The sequence below is a fragment of the Letharia columbiana genome (assembly GCF_014066305.1).
Source record: "Letharia columbiana isolate WasteWater2 chromosome Unknown Sc0000011_s2, whole genome shotgun sequence".
In the NCBI taxonomy this organism is placed as follows: domain Eukaryota; kingdom Fungi; phylum Ascomycota; class Lecanoromycetes; order Lecanorales; family Parmeliaceae; genus Letharia; species Letharia columbiana.
In genome coordinates this window covers 1-17,238 of record NW_023501049.1, presented here as the reverse complement: position 1 = coordinate 17,238, position 17,238 = coordinate 1, and the positions used below count along the sequence as shown (strand labels likewise).

The following is a 17,238-nucleotide window of genomic DNA, read 5'->3' as shown; positions in this document are numbered from 1 at the left end:
TCAGCGTCACAGTTGCCTCATTTCCTCCTCCTCCTCCTCCTTCCCTCCTTAGTCTCCATACAGAAACCTCAATGGCCGGGGTTACGTCGGCACCGTCGCCTGACAATCTTTTACAAAAATGCGTGGCGAATCGCAAAACAATCGCTAGCCAGTACAGACCCTTGACGCGAAATAGTGAGACGAGGGTGCCAGCGTTCGACGACATGTACAATCCACCATCCAAACGCTCCTCTACGGGCCAAGGGAGGCAAGTATGAATAGGACATCTGACCATATCATTTGCTCTTTTGGAGGATATCTGCATGAGGACGTCGTGGATGCGGCGTTTCGCAGCCACTCGTACAACCAACAACGTAGCAACTGCTTCATATGTGGGATGCTCTCCCAAGCCGTCCTTCATGCACAAGACTGGTCCTGTTAAGGGAAAGTGCCTCTCGACTGACTGTCGGATAGATAATTTCTGCCGGAGTCACTGTCTTTGATGCTTAGTTGAATGGAAATTTGAGGCTTCGCTTCTTCAATGTGAATACGATCTTAGCACTATCAATACCAATACTTTGTTCCTTGCTATAAAGTCCGGCAACGTTCCTTCAAAGACATGCTTCACACACTACGCACATTTGTTCAAGAAACCCGTCACATCCGTAAGCATCAGCTGAAAGATGACATGGGAAATTTCAGACCTCCCAGCATCTCGATGAGCAAGATCATCTAGACACTATGGCCACCATATCCGACTACGTAGCTGCAGAGCTGCACCAATTACTCCTGTCGAAGACAAATCTCGGGAAGCCAGCATCCCATCAAATCTCGACGCTACTCTGATGGCTGCCCACATTACTCAACCATGGCGTCCTTAGACAGCTCCAAGCCAAGCCATTATTATCATCGGTTTAATCCCAGTTTCCCTCAACACCTTCGGGACAATTTCGCGGATTGGTATCTCGCCAACCGAGAGTCGATGATTGCCGTCCACGACGCTGAAACCGAGAACGAGTCGCTTATGTACGCTGATTCGCGATCTATACAGAATTCTGGATCCTTATGATGTCTCAATGGCTGGTTAGTCTGTTCTTTGGAAGCCCGCACCGGTATTTGATAAGCCAGACCATACTACCGCTCCTCGCAAATACACCAAAGCCAATTTCGCGTTGGACCCAGTTCTCCTGATCGATCACTGGCGAGAATCGGTTCGTCAAGCATTCGTAGCGAAGGACTGGAGATTGCGACTGGGGAATGAAAGGTGGGCATCGAGGCTGTCGAAGGGAGGCATGACCTGGTCGACTGGTTACATGGCGCCGGTAATGAGGGCCAGCGACGAGTTACACTTGGTCAAGTGGTGGTGATGACCAAGGCTGGCGCTGAAAAGCTGGGCGGTATGGCTCAGGAAAAGGTGACTATGGATTAAGCCAGAAAAAACAAGATTCAGAAGCAAGGAATCAAACAGCCTTGTTCGGTTAAGGAGGACAAATTGAGCTAATTCAGGGAGAGAACTAGGATAGACAGCGCAATCAACATGGCAGAATGAGACCCTATCATATGCATCCTATCTCTGCATTTACCCTTATCTGCGCGTCGATGCGGCTATTGGCAATGGAAGTGTGAATATACACTTGTAGTAAATTCGCCACCTAGCTGATACGTTGAATAATATCCTGCATTTCTGACAGAGAAATGATTCGCGCGGTGTTCTTCCACAAGATTTTAGCGTCGTCGTCGAATTGTATCGATCGATCGGGCGTTACATTTGTCGGGTGTGTAACGATGCACACGATAAACGGAACCCGAGTCTAGCGTAGTCCTTGATGGTCGATCTGATTTCCAAATTCTCTTTAAATCTGTGAAGCACGTTTCATTCGCATGTGTGCTGTACTGTAATGTTTGTCAATCGCTTGGGGATTCCAGCGAAGCATTATTTAACAGAGAATACAGCTCTACACTCAACCTGAAATGTCTTCAACTCATCACTCAATCATGAGTGTTGCTGAAGAGCAACGTCTCGATTTTCTTCACACAAAATGAGCTGGGCCCAACCTAGAGGCGGGAAAGAGGGGAGAAGACAGAGAGGAGGAGAAGGGCTAGACTCCTATTGCGACTGCGCGATGGATCGGAAGATATTCCGACCTTCTGGGGGAGACCTAGAACGCCGCATAGATGTCCCGCACCGGTCAGAACTGCCACCTCGAACGCGACCCGGGTACTGTTTACATGGGCAACAAAAGTTGCCACTTCCACCCCCACAGGATTCGTCGCTTGACTGGCAGGAAGAGAGACGGCTTCCACCGCGACCAAACTCGTCGCCTGGCTGGCAGGAAAAGTGTCGGCTTCCACCTCCACGACGTTGGTCGCCTGGCTGGTACGAAGAGAGACCACTTGCTGACTCGGACACGCTACCTCGTCATTGGCGAGACGCCCAGCTTGCAAAGAGAGACACGCGGGGAACCAACCAGGGGCAGCCGACGAGCAAGGGCGCGAGGGTGCATTTTCAAAGGCCAGCTGAATGTAGTCAGAGGACTCCAGAAGATGAAGAGGAAGAGGAAGAATCAGGATCATCGCCCGGTAATAGCCTGAGAGGATCCGTAGCGCATATTGAGGAAGGCGAAAAGTCTGACGATCGGGATCCTGGGATTTCTGATTATTTCGATATGATTGAGCATGAGGGGGCCGGGAGCGGCGACGAGGACGATTATGTATATGTCCCTGATGGTAGCCCTCGTGGTAGTCCTTGTGGTAGATGCTTTTGAGAGAGAGGAGCTTTCGAGCAGAGCCTGAATGCAATGGAGCTTTCACTGCGACGCGGATTTGAAGAACGCTGAATCAGGTTTTTTCTCCAGCGGTGTTCCCGTTCGACAAAGCAATTTCGTCTTCTACTTCATCCTCCCCGTCCAAATACTCCAACGGAAACGTTAGCATCGCAGCAATGCCGCCTAAACCCTCCAATTGCTTGCCACTTTCATGCGTCCCACTCAGAACCCTTACTTCGCCTCCCTCGGTTTCTCTGACCCTATCCACTAAACCAACCCACCGCCTTCGTGTTCCCACATCTTGTGCCCTGAATAAAGAATCACAGATCAAAAGTATCCCACCGCCTCTCCCTACGGCCCCTTTTTCGACCGCCTGCTCAACTTCTCTGGGGCCGTAAGCGGCGCGGCCGTCGTCTTTGTAAAGCAAACTCATGAAAGTATCCATCAGTTTCGTCTCGCGGGCGTACTTGGTGTCTTTTAACCTGGCTAGGACTTCCGGGGACTGTAGTACTTCGTTTAGTGAGTGTAGGTATCCTGAAGCCGCGTGTACGACGACAAAGTTGCCCTTCTGCCCCATCAGCGACTTATTGCCCGTCCTCGTTGCCGTCTCCAGTATGAACTTCAGAAAAGCCTGAGCCACGAAGCCAGGACTCGCCAGCAGAATCGGCAAATTCGCACTCAGGTCGATATGCCTCAGCAGTGTATCCAAGGTTGTCTGAAAGAATTTCTCGAGAGCTTTATCATGATCTCCTTGCTTCCCTGTCCCCCTCTTCTTCGGCACCGTTGTTTCCACCTTTTGTCGGAGGACTGTTCTCTGTCCTGTCAACACCACCAAATGTGCCAAACCCTCCTGCATGATGACAGCCCAAACATCTGCTTGCTTTGCAGGGTCGCACGCCTCCTTCACAAGATTTCTTGCCACTGAATCCCATCCGTCTTTCTTTTCCAACGTAAAATTCCTGTTCAGCTCCAGATCCAGAGTATGCCATTGCCCCACCTTGGTGTATTTCGTCTCCTCGATTATACGTCCTGAGACGTGTAGCTGTGACGACTGGGTATCGAAATCTAACTTCTCCACTCGTATGAGTAGGTTAATGTGCACGCGTGTAGAGGATGTGGAGCCCGTGGCTGATTCCGTGGTGATACGGCGGAGCGCAGAGGCGCGGAGGAGATCCGAGGGACGGATGAGGTTGTAGGTGAACCACATGTCTTCAGGATCCTCGGGAAACAAGGTGATAGTGCCTGACCCATCGCGTTCAATCGCCTGTTTTACGAGGCGCATTGTAGTGAAGAAGGGGGAGATGGTGGGGCGGTTTGTCTTCAAGTGTGAAAGAGACTTCTTGAGGTGGGGTAGACGGACACAATTTGGACAAAACGCAGGGAGAGGTGGTGTTCAGGTTTGACAATGTTGAGAAGGTATTGACTACAAGCCTAGGTAATACATGTAAAGAGAGCGCTGTTGAGTGTTGTCCGAGCTCTTTGTTCTATGTCTCTCTCCCGATTAGGGATCGTGTGAGCGCCGCTTTACGCTCTTTTACTGCCACTTGCACGTATAAAAGGGTAGGGATGTGGATTTGTCATATGACACGTCGTCAGGTCAGACCTTCTCGGTCATTTACAGTCATATGTACAAATGACCACTGCAAAATTGAATGTCTTCAATTTGCTGTTCCAAAAAGATAAATTCTAGGTACTTGCCTACTTTGGCTCACTTCGTTACCAGTCTTTCACGCTGAGGCAATGCAAAAAAATTGAAGCGTGTGCTCAGAAGGACTGCCGTTGGTACTTAGAAGGAAGTAGTCATTACACAGCAATTATTGTTATTGGGGGCCACTGTGTTGAGCGATGTTCTTCTTCCCTCAAGAATACTCGACATCAACTTCACGGTCTTTCGCTTTTCATTACTTCTCACAGCTCTCGTAGAAGACCTAAGTCCATTCCAAGCCCTGCATTAATTTCTCTATCCTTTTCAAGGGAATCTCTGCTATTTCATCGGCCCATTTCGAGACGCGCTCATTCACCAGATCCTTTAATCTCGTAACCTCTTCTCTGTTCTGGGCCGCAGACGTAGCCCGAGCAAGGACCCATGCTTTCAATCGTCCCAAGTTCTCCTCGCCTTGTATCTCCTTAGCGTCTTTATAGGTTATGATACTGTGGCGACCCGATGAAACACTGTCAGATACCGCCTGAAGGGAAGCCCCGGTAAGTTGTGGATCAGAATGGGGTTCTGCGGATGCACTAGCTGCATCAGGCCCAGATTGCGGACTTCTTATGACTGGAAGGTCTTATTGGCCCTTCGTCCAGACAAAGGATCAAAATGGCGTTCAATGCATACCCAGAGATCCTTTCACTTTCAGGAATAAGATGGGAATGCAGGCCTGGCTCTTGAGGGGCAATATGCGGTCCAGCGTCCAGAAGCACATCGACTATCCGATCATAACGACCAGAGACTGCGACAAGCAAAGCAGTATATCCTTCAACTTTTTCAGTGTTGATGTCTTTGATGATCGGAAGCAATACCGCAACGACGTCCTCATACCCAGAGCCGGCAGCAAGTGAAAGCGGGCTGTTTCCGAAATCGTCGAGTCTATTGGCATCCGCCTCCGATGCGATCAGAAACTCAAGCACCTCAAATGTCTCATGTAGGCAGCATTGTGTTGTAATGTCGCATGAGAAGATATGGCATACGTCGATTGATGGATGTCTATCCCACGCTCACACAACGGTCCTAGCAGTAGCTCATTCCCTGTGTCGAGATCGGCACATATAACAGCTTGTAGAGCCAAATCTCGCTCGGCACAGGTCTTCGGATCTTCATGCGTATCGATGTCAATAAAGAACGCAAACAAGAAATGTATCATAACACGCCGGGTTGGGAATACCTTGCACAAGCGTTCGAAATCGCCGAAAAAATTAGCCTTTCTTGCAAGAGCTTGACGACATCCTCGTAGCCGTAGCGCGAAGCTATACACAAGGCAGTGCGGCAGCCGTCGTTCGATATTTCACCACGTACCCCATTGTCAAGCCCGATTTGCACATGTGTTGTTGATCCTGTCTGAGCCGCCGTCCAGAGTACCGATTGTCCGTCGTCGGCTGTAGCGTCAACATTGGCTTCCCCTTCCATCAGCATGCGCACAACTCGGGAGGTTTGCAGCTGGTGTTCCCTAGATAATGTGCTATTTTTCCAGAGGAATACCCCATGCAACGCTGTAGAGCCAGCAAGGCTACCGATCTCCGTGGTTGCATTCGCCTTCAACAGGTGACGGACTATTTCGCCATTGTTTTTCCTGGCCGCCCTGTGTAGGGCCGTATAGCCCGCTGCATCCGTTCTGTCGATCTTGGCACCTACCCGGACCAGAGTTCCCACTACTTCCTCGGCACCGTACCATGCGGCCCACGACAGGTCGTCTTCAAGGAAGTTGAGTTCTATTTGCTCAGTAAGTCGCTCAGACTTCTTGTAACAGTCCACGGCATCTGCCGGCGCCTGAGTCCTCGAGTCTGGCCGTATTTTGAACGATAACAATGCCACAAACGCTCGTATGACGTTCCGGCCTTGAAGTATAATCCCAATTTCTTGTAGAATCGAGCCAAATCTGATATTGCTTGCAAGGGCTCATTGTTGCCTGGCCCTGATAGTCTCTCATTTCACACCATCGTCTGCATCAGGTAATACTCTTTGTCAGAGAGTGGAGTTGCAGGATCCTCAAGTGTGGCATGCCGATCCTCAACAATAGCATGAAAGTCCTCGTCACCGCTGACTCCATCGAGTCTCAACGGCGGCTTTGTCTTGTTGGTCGCGACGACTACCTGCTGCTGAAGGTGTCCATACAAGAGGGCCCCCCTTGTCAAATCGTTCAGCTCCTCGAACCCCATGGGAAAGGCTTCCCGCTTTACTGCCTGATTAGAAAACCTACCTTGGGGAAAATTCTAGGGGCTATCTCCAAGTAGTTGCCTATGCACGTGTCGACATCCATTTTAGGACGCCAAGCATAATTGCAATAAGCCTTTGGAAAAAGTCTCAGCACCTGGTCTGACTGACGGCTTTCCCGACGACTCGTTTGGACTCCGGGGTGAAGAGGAGCGCAAGACTTATCCGCCATTTGAAGTGCCAGCAATCATCTCAAAACATTGACAGGGTAGCAGTGGCCGCTTGACTCCAGGATCTAGTCGCTCTTCGAGGACCCACGTAACTCTTTTTAAGATCAAGAGGGACGCGACTCCACGAACCCCACCGCCGTCTGAACGCAAGATTCGTCAGCCTTGCACCAGGGTCATGATTATTGTTTCCATACCCAAAGAGAGAAGACATAGAGTAGTGCCTTTTCTGACGCCGCCGCCCAAAGCACAGACCTGACAATGTGCCTGAGACAGCTACAAAAGCTCTGACTGAAATCAATGCAAGAAGTATGTAACCATGAGATGGTAGGCAAGTACCCCACCGCCCCCACCCCCATAGCCAGAAGCTCATGCTGGAGCGTGCCTAGCTTGGTACCCTTCCAGCAGAGATCTATATTCGGGTTCTCCATCCGAATAATCGGGTCTAGGCACAGCTGCCCACGAATCTACCAAAGCAACAGCAGCGCAAAAGGCTCAGAACAATGCCACAGAGATCGACAAATGGCAGTGAGTTATGATACCGCATGCTCTACATCTCCGGCAAGAGCCCAGCCTTTAGCATTCATCTAGCAGATGTACTCTAGCCACGGCTCCCGGGGCATTTTACAGAGTGAGCTGTGGACGACCGTGATGGAGTTGACGGATGATAACAATTTGCCAGCCGTAGGAACTCTTGGAGATCAGGACTACCTTACGCTTGGGAGGATAGTAGCTTGATGGATATCCAACACCGAACAACATTTAGCGATAATAATAAGAGGAGTACTCGAGAGTTGAAGAGAGAGACGACGCTTTGCTTTCTTTGATACCATGTTCTGTTGAACAGTGACAACATTACCTTTGATATATGTTGAGTGAATGGGATATAGGTGTGGGTAGCGAAAATGGCTTGCCTCGACCACACTCCCACTTATTCGGAACGGGCCCCCCGGATAACAGGCCAACTTTGCCCCACCCGGCTTATCGTTGTGCGGTGTTATTCATCAACTGTTCCTCATTAATAGACCTATGCAAAGACGAGGCTCCATTGTTTGTCTTTACGAGCATTGCTCTGCCAAGCATCCATATCGATAAGAGTCTGTTTTCGGCTTAGCTCCAAAGCTGACAACGAAGGGCGAATTTAGCCGAGCGAGATATTGAGTTCGGTTCAATGTCGCCAGTCAAGACTTTCACTCTCCTTCCCACCGGTATAGAAGGAGAGTAGGTGGTGCAAGAAGTGTAGTGATCCATCTCTAAGCTACAGGGTTGAGGTAGCTTATTTGATGAGCCAGATGATGCATATGGATCATCGTCTAGCCTCTACCGGATCGCCCGTTCCATCTACAAGGTGTGGAAACTTACATGCTTCATTGAGGATGATGCTTTGACGTTCTAAGGAGGAGAAGATGGGTGGAAATACGTATGGAACGGTCAAAATCATTCTAGACGACAACAAGCAGCGCCAGGAAAGGAGAGGCCCAAGGAGACCCACACAAAGGAAGGCGACCTAAGGACGAGTATGGAAAGCTGCCCTTGGCAGCTCAGTCACTGAATGAACGGGCTCAGCTAGAGCAACGAGCACTTGAATCCTAGGACCTTCAATTAGTGGACAGCCGGTCATTGCAATCTTTGGTATCAAGCAGATTGAAATACTAATGACCATTCCGAGATACGGAAGACATTCACGAAATTGACACATTGTCCTTCGGCCCAAGCATATCCCCCAAGACAAAGCGTGGAGGAGCGTAATGACCCTTCTTCAAATACCCTTCCCCCACCGGTATGCCGCTAACCTCCATCGCGTAAAATATTTCTGAGAACCTCTTCTTCTCCAACATGTACCCAGGAACCATTCTCAAAGACTTGATGACGTGAATGTACTGAAAGAAGGGCGGCTTAGTGCGTGGGATTCTCCTTTTGTGAAGATAGAATTGCAAATTTGCATATACATCAATCGCGGCTGACGCGTATGGTCCGGGGACTTTTTCAGAGGCTGGGTGCGGGGCTGCGTTTTTCAGACCGGCCATGACCGTGAGGAAGACTTCAACGACAGTAAGGGTTTTGGCGTCCGGTGGAAACAAAGGCCTCCAGTTGAAGCGCCCTTCGTTCAAGGCATCAGAAGAACTCTCTGTGCTGTTAGCGTTAACGAGGATGCCGCCTGTGGTTTCGTTGGGACTAGGCAACAGCGTCAAGGGCTCATCAGTGCCTAGAGTCCCATTGCTGCCGGTGACTTGAAGGTCCATCGGCTTCGTGAAATAAATATAAGCCACCACCTCGCGATCCCAAAGGACGTCAAATTCAGCTTCGTGGAAACTGTTCCTAGTGACGATATCGCGGATGCCGACCCAAATGCCCCAAACGACGAGACGGACCTCGACAGAATTTGCCGGAGCAGCCGGCAGTACGGCTATTTCTACCTGTGGGTATGCAGGCAGTACAACTCCGTGGCGCTGTCTGACTTTGCTCAACCAATCAAGCTCGGCGTATTGGGCTAGCAGCTCCACTACGTTCATGAAGCAGGGCGTGAGGGGGAGATTGGTTTCTCCATACTTTGCCATGAAGCCGAAGCGGGGGTCTATGGTTGCGTCGAGAGTCGTTGTGTTCACGAGCCGGGAACTTGCAAAAGCGTTCGATAGAGTCGGACGTGGGGAAGTGAGGGCGAGCGTGTTCACTGCCGTAAATAGACAAGCGAGCAAGAAACATGTTTGCCCCACGGCAGCATTCGAGCATCTCATCTCTAGGTCGGAAGATTTGTTGAAGATGCTTTTTAGTGAGGACGCACTTTTATTAACGCATTAGAAGAGTTGCATGGGACGGCGAATTCCTTGCATGCGGGTGCTTACGCGGCTGATGAGACGACATAGAGCCGACAATGCGATACGCGAAGGAATGTCCCCAAGGAATGGATATGTGCATAAGCGACTGGAGTAAATAGAACTGCAGTTGGTGCTGTTATCGGCGAGGATCCTCACAAGAAAGGTTTTCGCACATTCACTGTTTCATGAAGTGAACAACGTCGTCTAGCTGACATTGTCCTCCGTTTTTTCCTGAAATGCCCCACAAGGAATCGATCGAAGTTAGGCAGCGGTACAGAATGAAGTCTAAAGTGCTAGCGGCGATATGTTTTTCAAACCCAATCTTGGTCTAGCGGTACGGAGGTTGTTGCCTTGTTAGTATCTTCGTCTAGGGGATCGATCTTATATCTCAAGGTTTTTTTTATCGGATACCAAGCGAGTCTGAGACTACCCGTGATGTTATTCATGTCTTCTTGACAGAGTTGTTGATATTCCGCCATTGGTGGCTTAGGACAGATCAACCATATAGAACATAAACGCACATCTTAGGTTGGTCTCATCAGCCCCTGCCAAGTCATTTGTCTCTCACTGTTTGGAGATCATCTGCTAACTGCATGGTCGCTGGGATAATCAGGAACTCGAAAAACACAATACAGATCGCAGCAGGGACCATTTTGCGGGATAGTTGTCGTCATCGAAGTGGAACGCTCCCTAGGTACAGGCAGATGAAGGGCTGTCCAAACACAGAAGAGAATGGTGGATAGGCAGCTCCAAAGCATGTCGTTGGTTCCTCGGCCGTGTGGGGCATTCACCCAGTCATGGACCGGATCCGCATCGGTAGCATTTCGCAGGCCAGCTACAGAGGAGATGGTATAAGCTGGTAAGATGAGGGAAGTGATATGCAACATGCTGTATCGACCAATGATGCCTTTAAATGGGTGCTGGAGTTGTGAGCAGTGTTCCTCTCCCGGCGAGCAGAGGATCGAAACGCTAGAGGTAATTGGTCGTACCTCGTATGGGACTTGTTTCGCTGACTGGTAAGTTGAGGGTTAGTTCAGGCAAGCAGGAGGTCAAGCCTTGAACAACGAAGATGTATACCTATGCACGAAACTGAGAACGGCTGAACTCAGCAGCCTCGCCGAAGCAGGGTCTCCGTCTCGACAGTCGTAGACAGCCCCGCAGAAACGGGGCAAAGATTGTTGCGTTAGTCCCTTTCTGTGTGATTGGACGACGAGGCGAGAGCACCTGCACCTCGGCCCCTCGATTGACCAGGCTTTCATGGTCGCAAACAGCCGAAGTAGCAAGCACGAGCCAGCTCGACAGTGGAGATGGACTTGCTAGGTAGAGTGTGACCAAGGCTGACACATTTGCAACTTGTCCTCATAAACGGGCACAGTCGCCTTTCCTTTGCTTACTGAAGCTCCATGTGAAGTGGATGCTTAGGCGACAGTAACAGTGTGTACCGCTAAAGAGTCACTGAGGAATCATCCTGGGACTTGCAGATCAAGGGCGACCAATCAGCAAACAATGTCGGCTGAACACTCGTTCACCGCGGATATCCACGCCTTGTTCTAAATTGCCTTGTATGCTTCTGTTAGCCGTTGCCGGCATTAGTCTGGAAAGACTTCCAAACCTCTATGGGAATATAGCTCTCCTAAAATGTCCAATTGGGCGCCTATCACTGCCCTCATGATGCTCAGTTGAGCACGCATCCACTCGAAACCATGCAGCACGGCATGCTTCAAACCAAACTCCGTCATCTATATACAATCACGTAACGTGACTCTATATCTTTACGCGCTTCAGAGTATCTACCAGTCACGGCTCCCCATCTCCCATCGAGCTAGCCCTTCTCCCTTTGCCGTTCATGATCTCAGGCAAGACACCTGCGCTCGCAGCCACAAATCCGAGGAACGGCTTACTGGGCCTCAAGACTCTTGACAAATACTCTGGGTGGAATTGAACTCCAACGAAAAATGGATGGTCTTTGAGTTCGAGAATCTCCATCCGTTTGCCACTGTCATCGCGTCCGATAAAGTTCATGCCAGCGCTCTCCAACTTTTCAACGTAAGCAGGGTTGACTTCCCAGCGGTGACGGTGACGTTCATTGATGATTAGAGGACTGGGATCTGATGTTGTGGAAGGCTCTTGTACCGCAGTGCCGTTCGCGGTAGGATTGTTGTTTGGAATGTCTTTGGTGGCTGAAGATGTGACGTGGCCGTTCGAGGCATCAGACGGGGAAGTACCGTTTGCAGTAGGCATCGAGGAGCCAGGATCGTTCCGATAGAGATTATAGATCTTTGACCATTCAGAGCCTGGTAAAAAGTGAGTCGCACGGTTTCCTCTATTGAAGGGTCAGCATCTTTCTCTTGTAACATCTGCTTGGAGAGACATACAAACGCATGGTAGCGCCCATGGTAGTCTTGTCTATCTCAGGCATTTCGATGATTAGAGGAACGGCCGCGTCCCTGTTAAATTCGGTGCTGTCCGCTTGGGGCAAGTCACACTTGTTTCTTGCAAACTCGATCGCGGCAAGCTGTAGACCAAGACATATGCCGAGGAAAGGGGTGTTCTTCTCACGGCAGGTTTTGATTGCGGAAATCATTCCCTCACAGGCGCGTACACCAAAGCCGCCAGGCACCAACACACCATCCGCGGTGTACACTTGATGCCACGCTTTGTGATATGCCACGGGTGATTCGGTTTCAGCGGCGGCTTCGAGATGTCCGCTGTGGACATCTATCCGGACTAGCTTTCTTGAGCAGGCCATGGCAGCATGCTCGAGAGATTTGAAAACCGAGTGGTAAGCATCCGGATGATCAGTATACTTCCCGACCAGAACGATCCGAACTTCTTTGAAGAAATGATCTCGGGATATAGTGAGTTCTTTCCATGCGTTCCAGGTTTGGACCCCTCTCGTTACCAGCGATGATGATATACCGCTCTGCTTCAGCCGGAGGACGTCAATGAGTTTCTAAAAGAATTACTTAATATATGGGAAATACTTAGAAAAAGTATTATTATAAAGAATATACGATTAATACTTATAAATATTCGGTTTACGAGGGACTATATAAGGCTTAAAATAAAATATATATAATAAAGAAGAGAGAGATAGCGAGAATAAGAATAGCGAGATAATAGATTTCTTTACGATTTATAATAATGAAGAAGATATCGACTAGCTATTAAATAAGCGATTAATTAAATAATTACTTTTAGAATATATTTAATTATAGATAAAATAAGGAATTTTTTTAAGATTAATATTTACGCGCGATAGAGCTAGTAGATAGAGATAGAATAGTTAATAGAGAAGAAATTAGAGCGTTAAATCTCGAAAGAACTACTATATCGAATCTTTAGTCGAGTAAAAAGAAGATATACTTTTATATTATTAATAAGAGTCTTATCTAGAAATAGATCGCTCTTTAAAGTAGTAAATGAAGTTAAATAATATAAGAATAATATAGCGATAAGGGAAATTAATAATCTCGAGGACGCTAGATAGTCTCTAAGTTAAAAGAGTAATAATAAGAGAATTACGATCCTCGTTAATAAGAAATAAAAAGAGATATATTCGATTTATCGATAATTAAGAAAAGAAGAATACTTAGAAAGAAAATATGAATTCTATAGACTAGGCGGAGTGAGTAAGTAATATTAATAATAATATTAAGAAATAATAGTATATCTTAGTTAGCTATTAATACTATAATATAATATAAGAAAATTTAGAATAATTATAATAGAATTCTTCGATAATAAAAAGATTTATAATATCGATATAGTAGTAATTTAGAAGCTCTAGAGAAATATTAATATAAATATATTATATTATTTTCTAAAGAATAGATTTAACTTAATCTATCTCTATTATAATAATATATAAATATACTTCTATATTAATAAGAGAATATTATTAAAGTAATAATATTTATTATATTATTTATTAAACCTCTATACTCTTAATATTAAGTTCGAAAATAATAGAATTATATATATATATAATATCTATAATCTCGATAATTAATAAATAGATAAATTTAACGAACTATATAAGACGCTTATAAAGTTTAAGAATAACGAATAGATTATACTAAGCGACTTTAATCTTTATTATATAATATAAGAGAAATTAAATACTTATATCGATAAGAGAGTAGAAGAATTAATACTTATAGCGAAAGAATTCGCTATAAAATAAGTATTACTAGTAGAAATAATAATATATAAAGAAAACTATTAAATAATAATAGATCTACTATTCGCTACTTTAGTATTAATAATAAATATTATTAATTATAATATCGAAAATAATTTCGAAAGCGAATTTAATTATCTTTTAATTTTTATAAAGCTTAAGCTAGCCGTAATAGAGTTAGTATTAATAATACGCCGAAACTTTAATAAATTAGATATCGAGGTTTTAAGAGAGATATTCGCTAGAGCTATAATATCGAAAGAGTATTTAATTAATTTCTCGAGGAATAATAAAAATCTTATTAATAATAATATCGATTATTAAATAGCGATTATTATTAACTCTATTTAAGCGACTATAGAGGAGTCTACCTCGATTATTAAATTATTATTATAATCTAAATTAAGATTTATATTAGAATATAAGAAAGTATAAAGATATTATAAATTGCTAAAAAGAAGCTAAAGAATAACGCTCTTAAAGAAAGTATAAGATAAGTATAAAGTCGCTAAGAACTTTAAAAATAATCTAATTAAGAGAATTACTAGAAAGGCGTTTAGAGAGTTTATAATAGAGATATATAAGTCGTTATAAATAATATAGAAAAAGATTAAGTAAGTTAGAAAATAACTTATAATATAGATATATCTCCCTTCGCTATTTAATAAAGATAAATAAGAATATAATAAATTAGGCTTAAAGGTAGATCTTCTTATAAGAACGTTCTTTCTATTATTAATATAGACGAAGTTAAATAATATTAACGTCGATATAACGTATTTATAAGTCTATCTAATAGATATAATTATTATAAATAAGATAAGAAAGGCTATAACGTAAGTATCGTTAAAGAGAGTCTTAAGAGGAAACGCGATCTCTAATCTAATTCTTAAGAAGATTCTAAAGTTATTACTCTCTTATCTATATAGAATATTTAATATATATATAACGAACGACTACTATCTAAAGCACTTTAGAATATTAATAATAATTATTCTTTCGAAGTCGGGTAAGGATTATTTAATTTCTAAAGAATACTAACTAATAGCTCTACTTAATACTATAGAAAAGATAATAAAGTTTATTCTTACTAGAAGAATAGCATATCTTATAAAGATATATAAACTTCTATCGATTATATATATAAGAGGCCGTAGATTATAGTTATATAAATATAATATTTACTATCTTCTAGAAAGAATATATTAGATCTAAAACTCTAATAAAGTAATTATAATATTACTACTAGACGTTTTAGATATATATAATAAAGTCTCTTATTCTCGATTACTTTATAATCTTCGAAAGCGAAAAATCGATATTAGAGTAGTTAATTAAATAGAATTATTCTTATTTAATAGAATAATAGTATTAAAAATAAGCGAATACTCTATACTAAAGACTTCTATAATAACCGAAATTTCTTAAGAATTATCGCTATCGCCTATACTTTATCTCTTCTATAATTTAGATCTTATCGATAAATATAATAATCGCGTCGACTTAGAAATAATAGCTATCGACTTTATAAACGATATAAGTCTTCTAATAGTAGAAGACTTTATTAAGAAAAACTATAACGCTCTTTATAAAATCTATAACGAAGTTTATATAAAGTAGATGTTATAATATAAATTAAAGTTTAATTCTAATAAATATTAACTACTATATCTTAGTAGAAAATAGAGATTTAGCTTAGATTATTCTCTATAACTTAATAAGAGATAATATATTAAGATAAGACGCTTTATTCGCTATCTAGAAGTCGAAATTAACTTTAAACTTCTATAAAGCTATTATAATAAGAAGATTTGATCTAAAGCTATTAAAAGTATCGATATATTAATAAGAATTATCGAATCGATATAGAATAATAATTATAAGAGTATAAGATAGCTCTATTAGATAGTAATTATTTTATAAATAATATATTATTACTTAATATAATATTAGTCTAAAGATACTATCGACTATAATAAAACTTATCTCTTATTATTATAAAGAATTTAATCTTAGATAAAGAGAAAGATAATTAAAGTATTTAAGATTATATTTATTTTAGTACTTAATATAAAAGTATATTTTTTATTAGTTAAATAATAGCTAGATAAGATTACCTCGAAAGCTATCTTATAAATCGCTATTAGTTTAATATATAGCGAGATTATTAAGTTATAATTCGAGCGATAAAAGTTTAAAAGAAAATCTAAGAAGAATAGGAAACTAAGTCTATTAAAGCGATATATTAATAGATTTAAAGAACGATATAACGATATTAATAAGATTAAGAAACTACGCTCTTTTAGCGCCGCCCTTAATTAAGAGTCTTTTAAAATAATAATTTATAAGATTAAGAAAGTCGTTAAAGAACTAGCTAAAAGATTGATTAATAAGAGTTATATAATAATATATATAGACGATAATAGAATTAATAAAAAGATAAGAGCTTTAGCTATATCGTTAGATATTAATTTTACTTTTAATATCTATTTAGACTTAAGCGACTAATATATAATATACTCGATAAAGCTATATAATATTCTTTAAGCTCTAACTATAATAGTTATATACTAAATAAAATTATAACTTAGTAGAGTTATAGTAAATATAAATAATTAAATATTAATTTAGACTATCGAAGATTCGAATAAGTATTTAAAATAGATCTATATAATATAGATAGTATAGATTATTAATTCGTTAAGATATCTCGAGATAGTAATAGAATTATATTAGATTTCGATGTATATCGATATTAATGATAATAAATAGACGAATAGAAAGGCGAAGAAGACTATTAACTAGCGAGAGCGAGTAGTTTATAATAAAAGAGTAAAGATAAATATTAACGAAATAGTCTTAATTATTAATTATATAGATAAGAATAATATCGATAATTAAGATAGCTATTAGAGATTACGCGATAAAATAATAAACTATTAAATAGACTAATAAGAAGCGAGGCGATATTCTTAGAAGAATTTAATTAATATCGTCGAAATAAATATAACTTCTATATTCGAGAGTTAAGCGCGCTAAAACGTCGCTAATAACGTAAATAAAGATCGAGAAAATAAATCTTAAGATCTTTCTTTATAATCGATAAATATCGGATATAGAGAATAAAGAATATAAGTATAGAGCGAAGTAGATAACTCGATATATTCTTTATAAATATAGATTATTTAATAAGAAGCGAGGAATATAATAAGTCGAAGAAAGAAGAAAGATAAAAGAGGAGGTTATTACTTATAAGAATATGCTAATAAAATTACGCTACGCCTCTATAGCGACGAACTTTATAAGAAGTATTAGACTTATTAAGTAATATTAAGCCCTTAATAAAAATTAATAATAAGAATTTATTAGAGTAGACGATTAAAAAGAAGAATACGATATA

At 42.5% G+C, this 17,238-nt stretch overlaps 5 protein-coding genes across 5 annotated transcripts; 1 reads left to right on the top strand and 4 right to left on the bottom strand.

Moving 5' to 3' along the window:
• Positions 1 to 2,018: 2,018 nt before the first annotated feature.
• On the top strand, positions 2,019 to 2,744 carry HO173_004232 (uncharacterized protein; the record flags this gene model as incomplete). Its single annotated transcript, XM_037306156.1, has 1 exon — positions 2,019 to 2,744. The coding sequence occupies one exon, from the start codon at positions 2,019 to 2,021 to the stop codon at positions 2,742 to 2,744; it is 726 nt and encodes a 241-aa protein (XP_037166666.1).
• A 73-nt stretch (positions 2,745 to 2,817) lies between these two features.
• HO173_004231 (uncharacterized protein) lies at positions 2,818 to 4,026 on the bottom strand (the record flags this gene model as incomplete). Its single annotated transcript, XM_037306155.1, has 1 exon — positions 2,818 to 4,026. The coding sequence occupies one exon, from the start codon at positions 4,024 to 4,026 to the stop codon at positions 2,818 to 2,820; it is 1,209 nt and encodes a 402-aa protein (XP_037166665.1).
• Positions 4,027 to 4,672: 646 nt separating this feature from the next.
• Positions 4,673 to 6,617, bottom strand: HO173_004230 (uncharacterized protein; the record flags this gene model as incomplete). The annotated part of the gene is made up of 4 exons (XM_037306154.1): positions 4,673 to 5,012; positions 5,080 to 5,345; positions 5,758 to 6,337; positions 6,418 to 6,617. The coding sequence occupies 4 exons, from the start codon at positions 6,615 to 6,617 to the stop codon at positions 4,673 to 4,675; spliced, it is 1,386 nt and encodes a 461-aa protein (XP_037166664.1).
• Positions 6,618 to 8,521: 1,904 nt separating this feature from the next.
• On the bottom strand, positions 8,522 to 9,574 carry HO173_004229 (uncharacterized protein; the record flags this gene model as incomplete). Its single annotated transcript, XM_037306153.1, has 1 exon — positions 8,522 to 9,574. The coding sequence occupies one exon, from the start codon at positions 9,572 to 9,574 to the stop codon at positions 8,522 to 8,524; it is 1,053 nt and encodes a 350-aa protein (XP_037166663.1).
• Positions 9,575 to 11,452: 1,878 nt separating this feature from the next.
• On the bottom strand, positions 11,453 to 12,404 carry HO173_004228 (uncharacterized protein; the record flags this gene model as incomplete). Its single annotated transcript, XM_037306152.1, has 2 exons — positions 11,453 to 11,978; positions 12,031 to 12,404. The coding sequence occupies 2 exons, from the start codon at positions 12,402 to 12,404 to the stop codon at positions 11,453 to 11,455; spliced, it is 900 nt and encodes a 299-aa protein (XP_037166662.1).
• Positions 12,405 to 17,238: the final 4,834 nt, after the last annotated feature.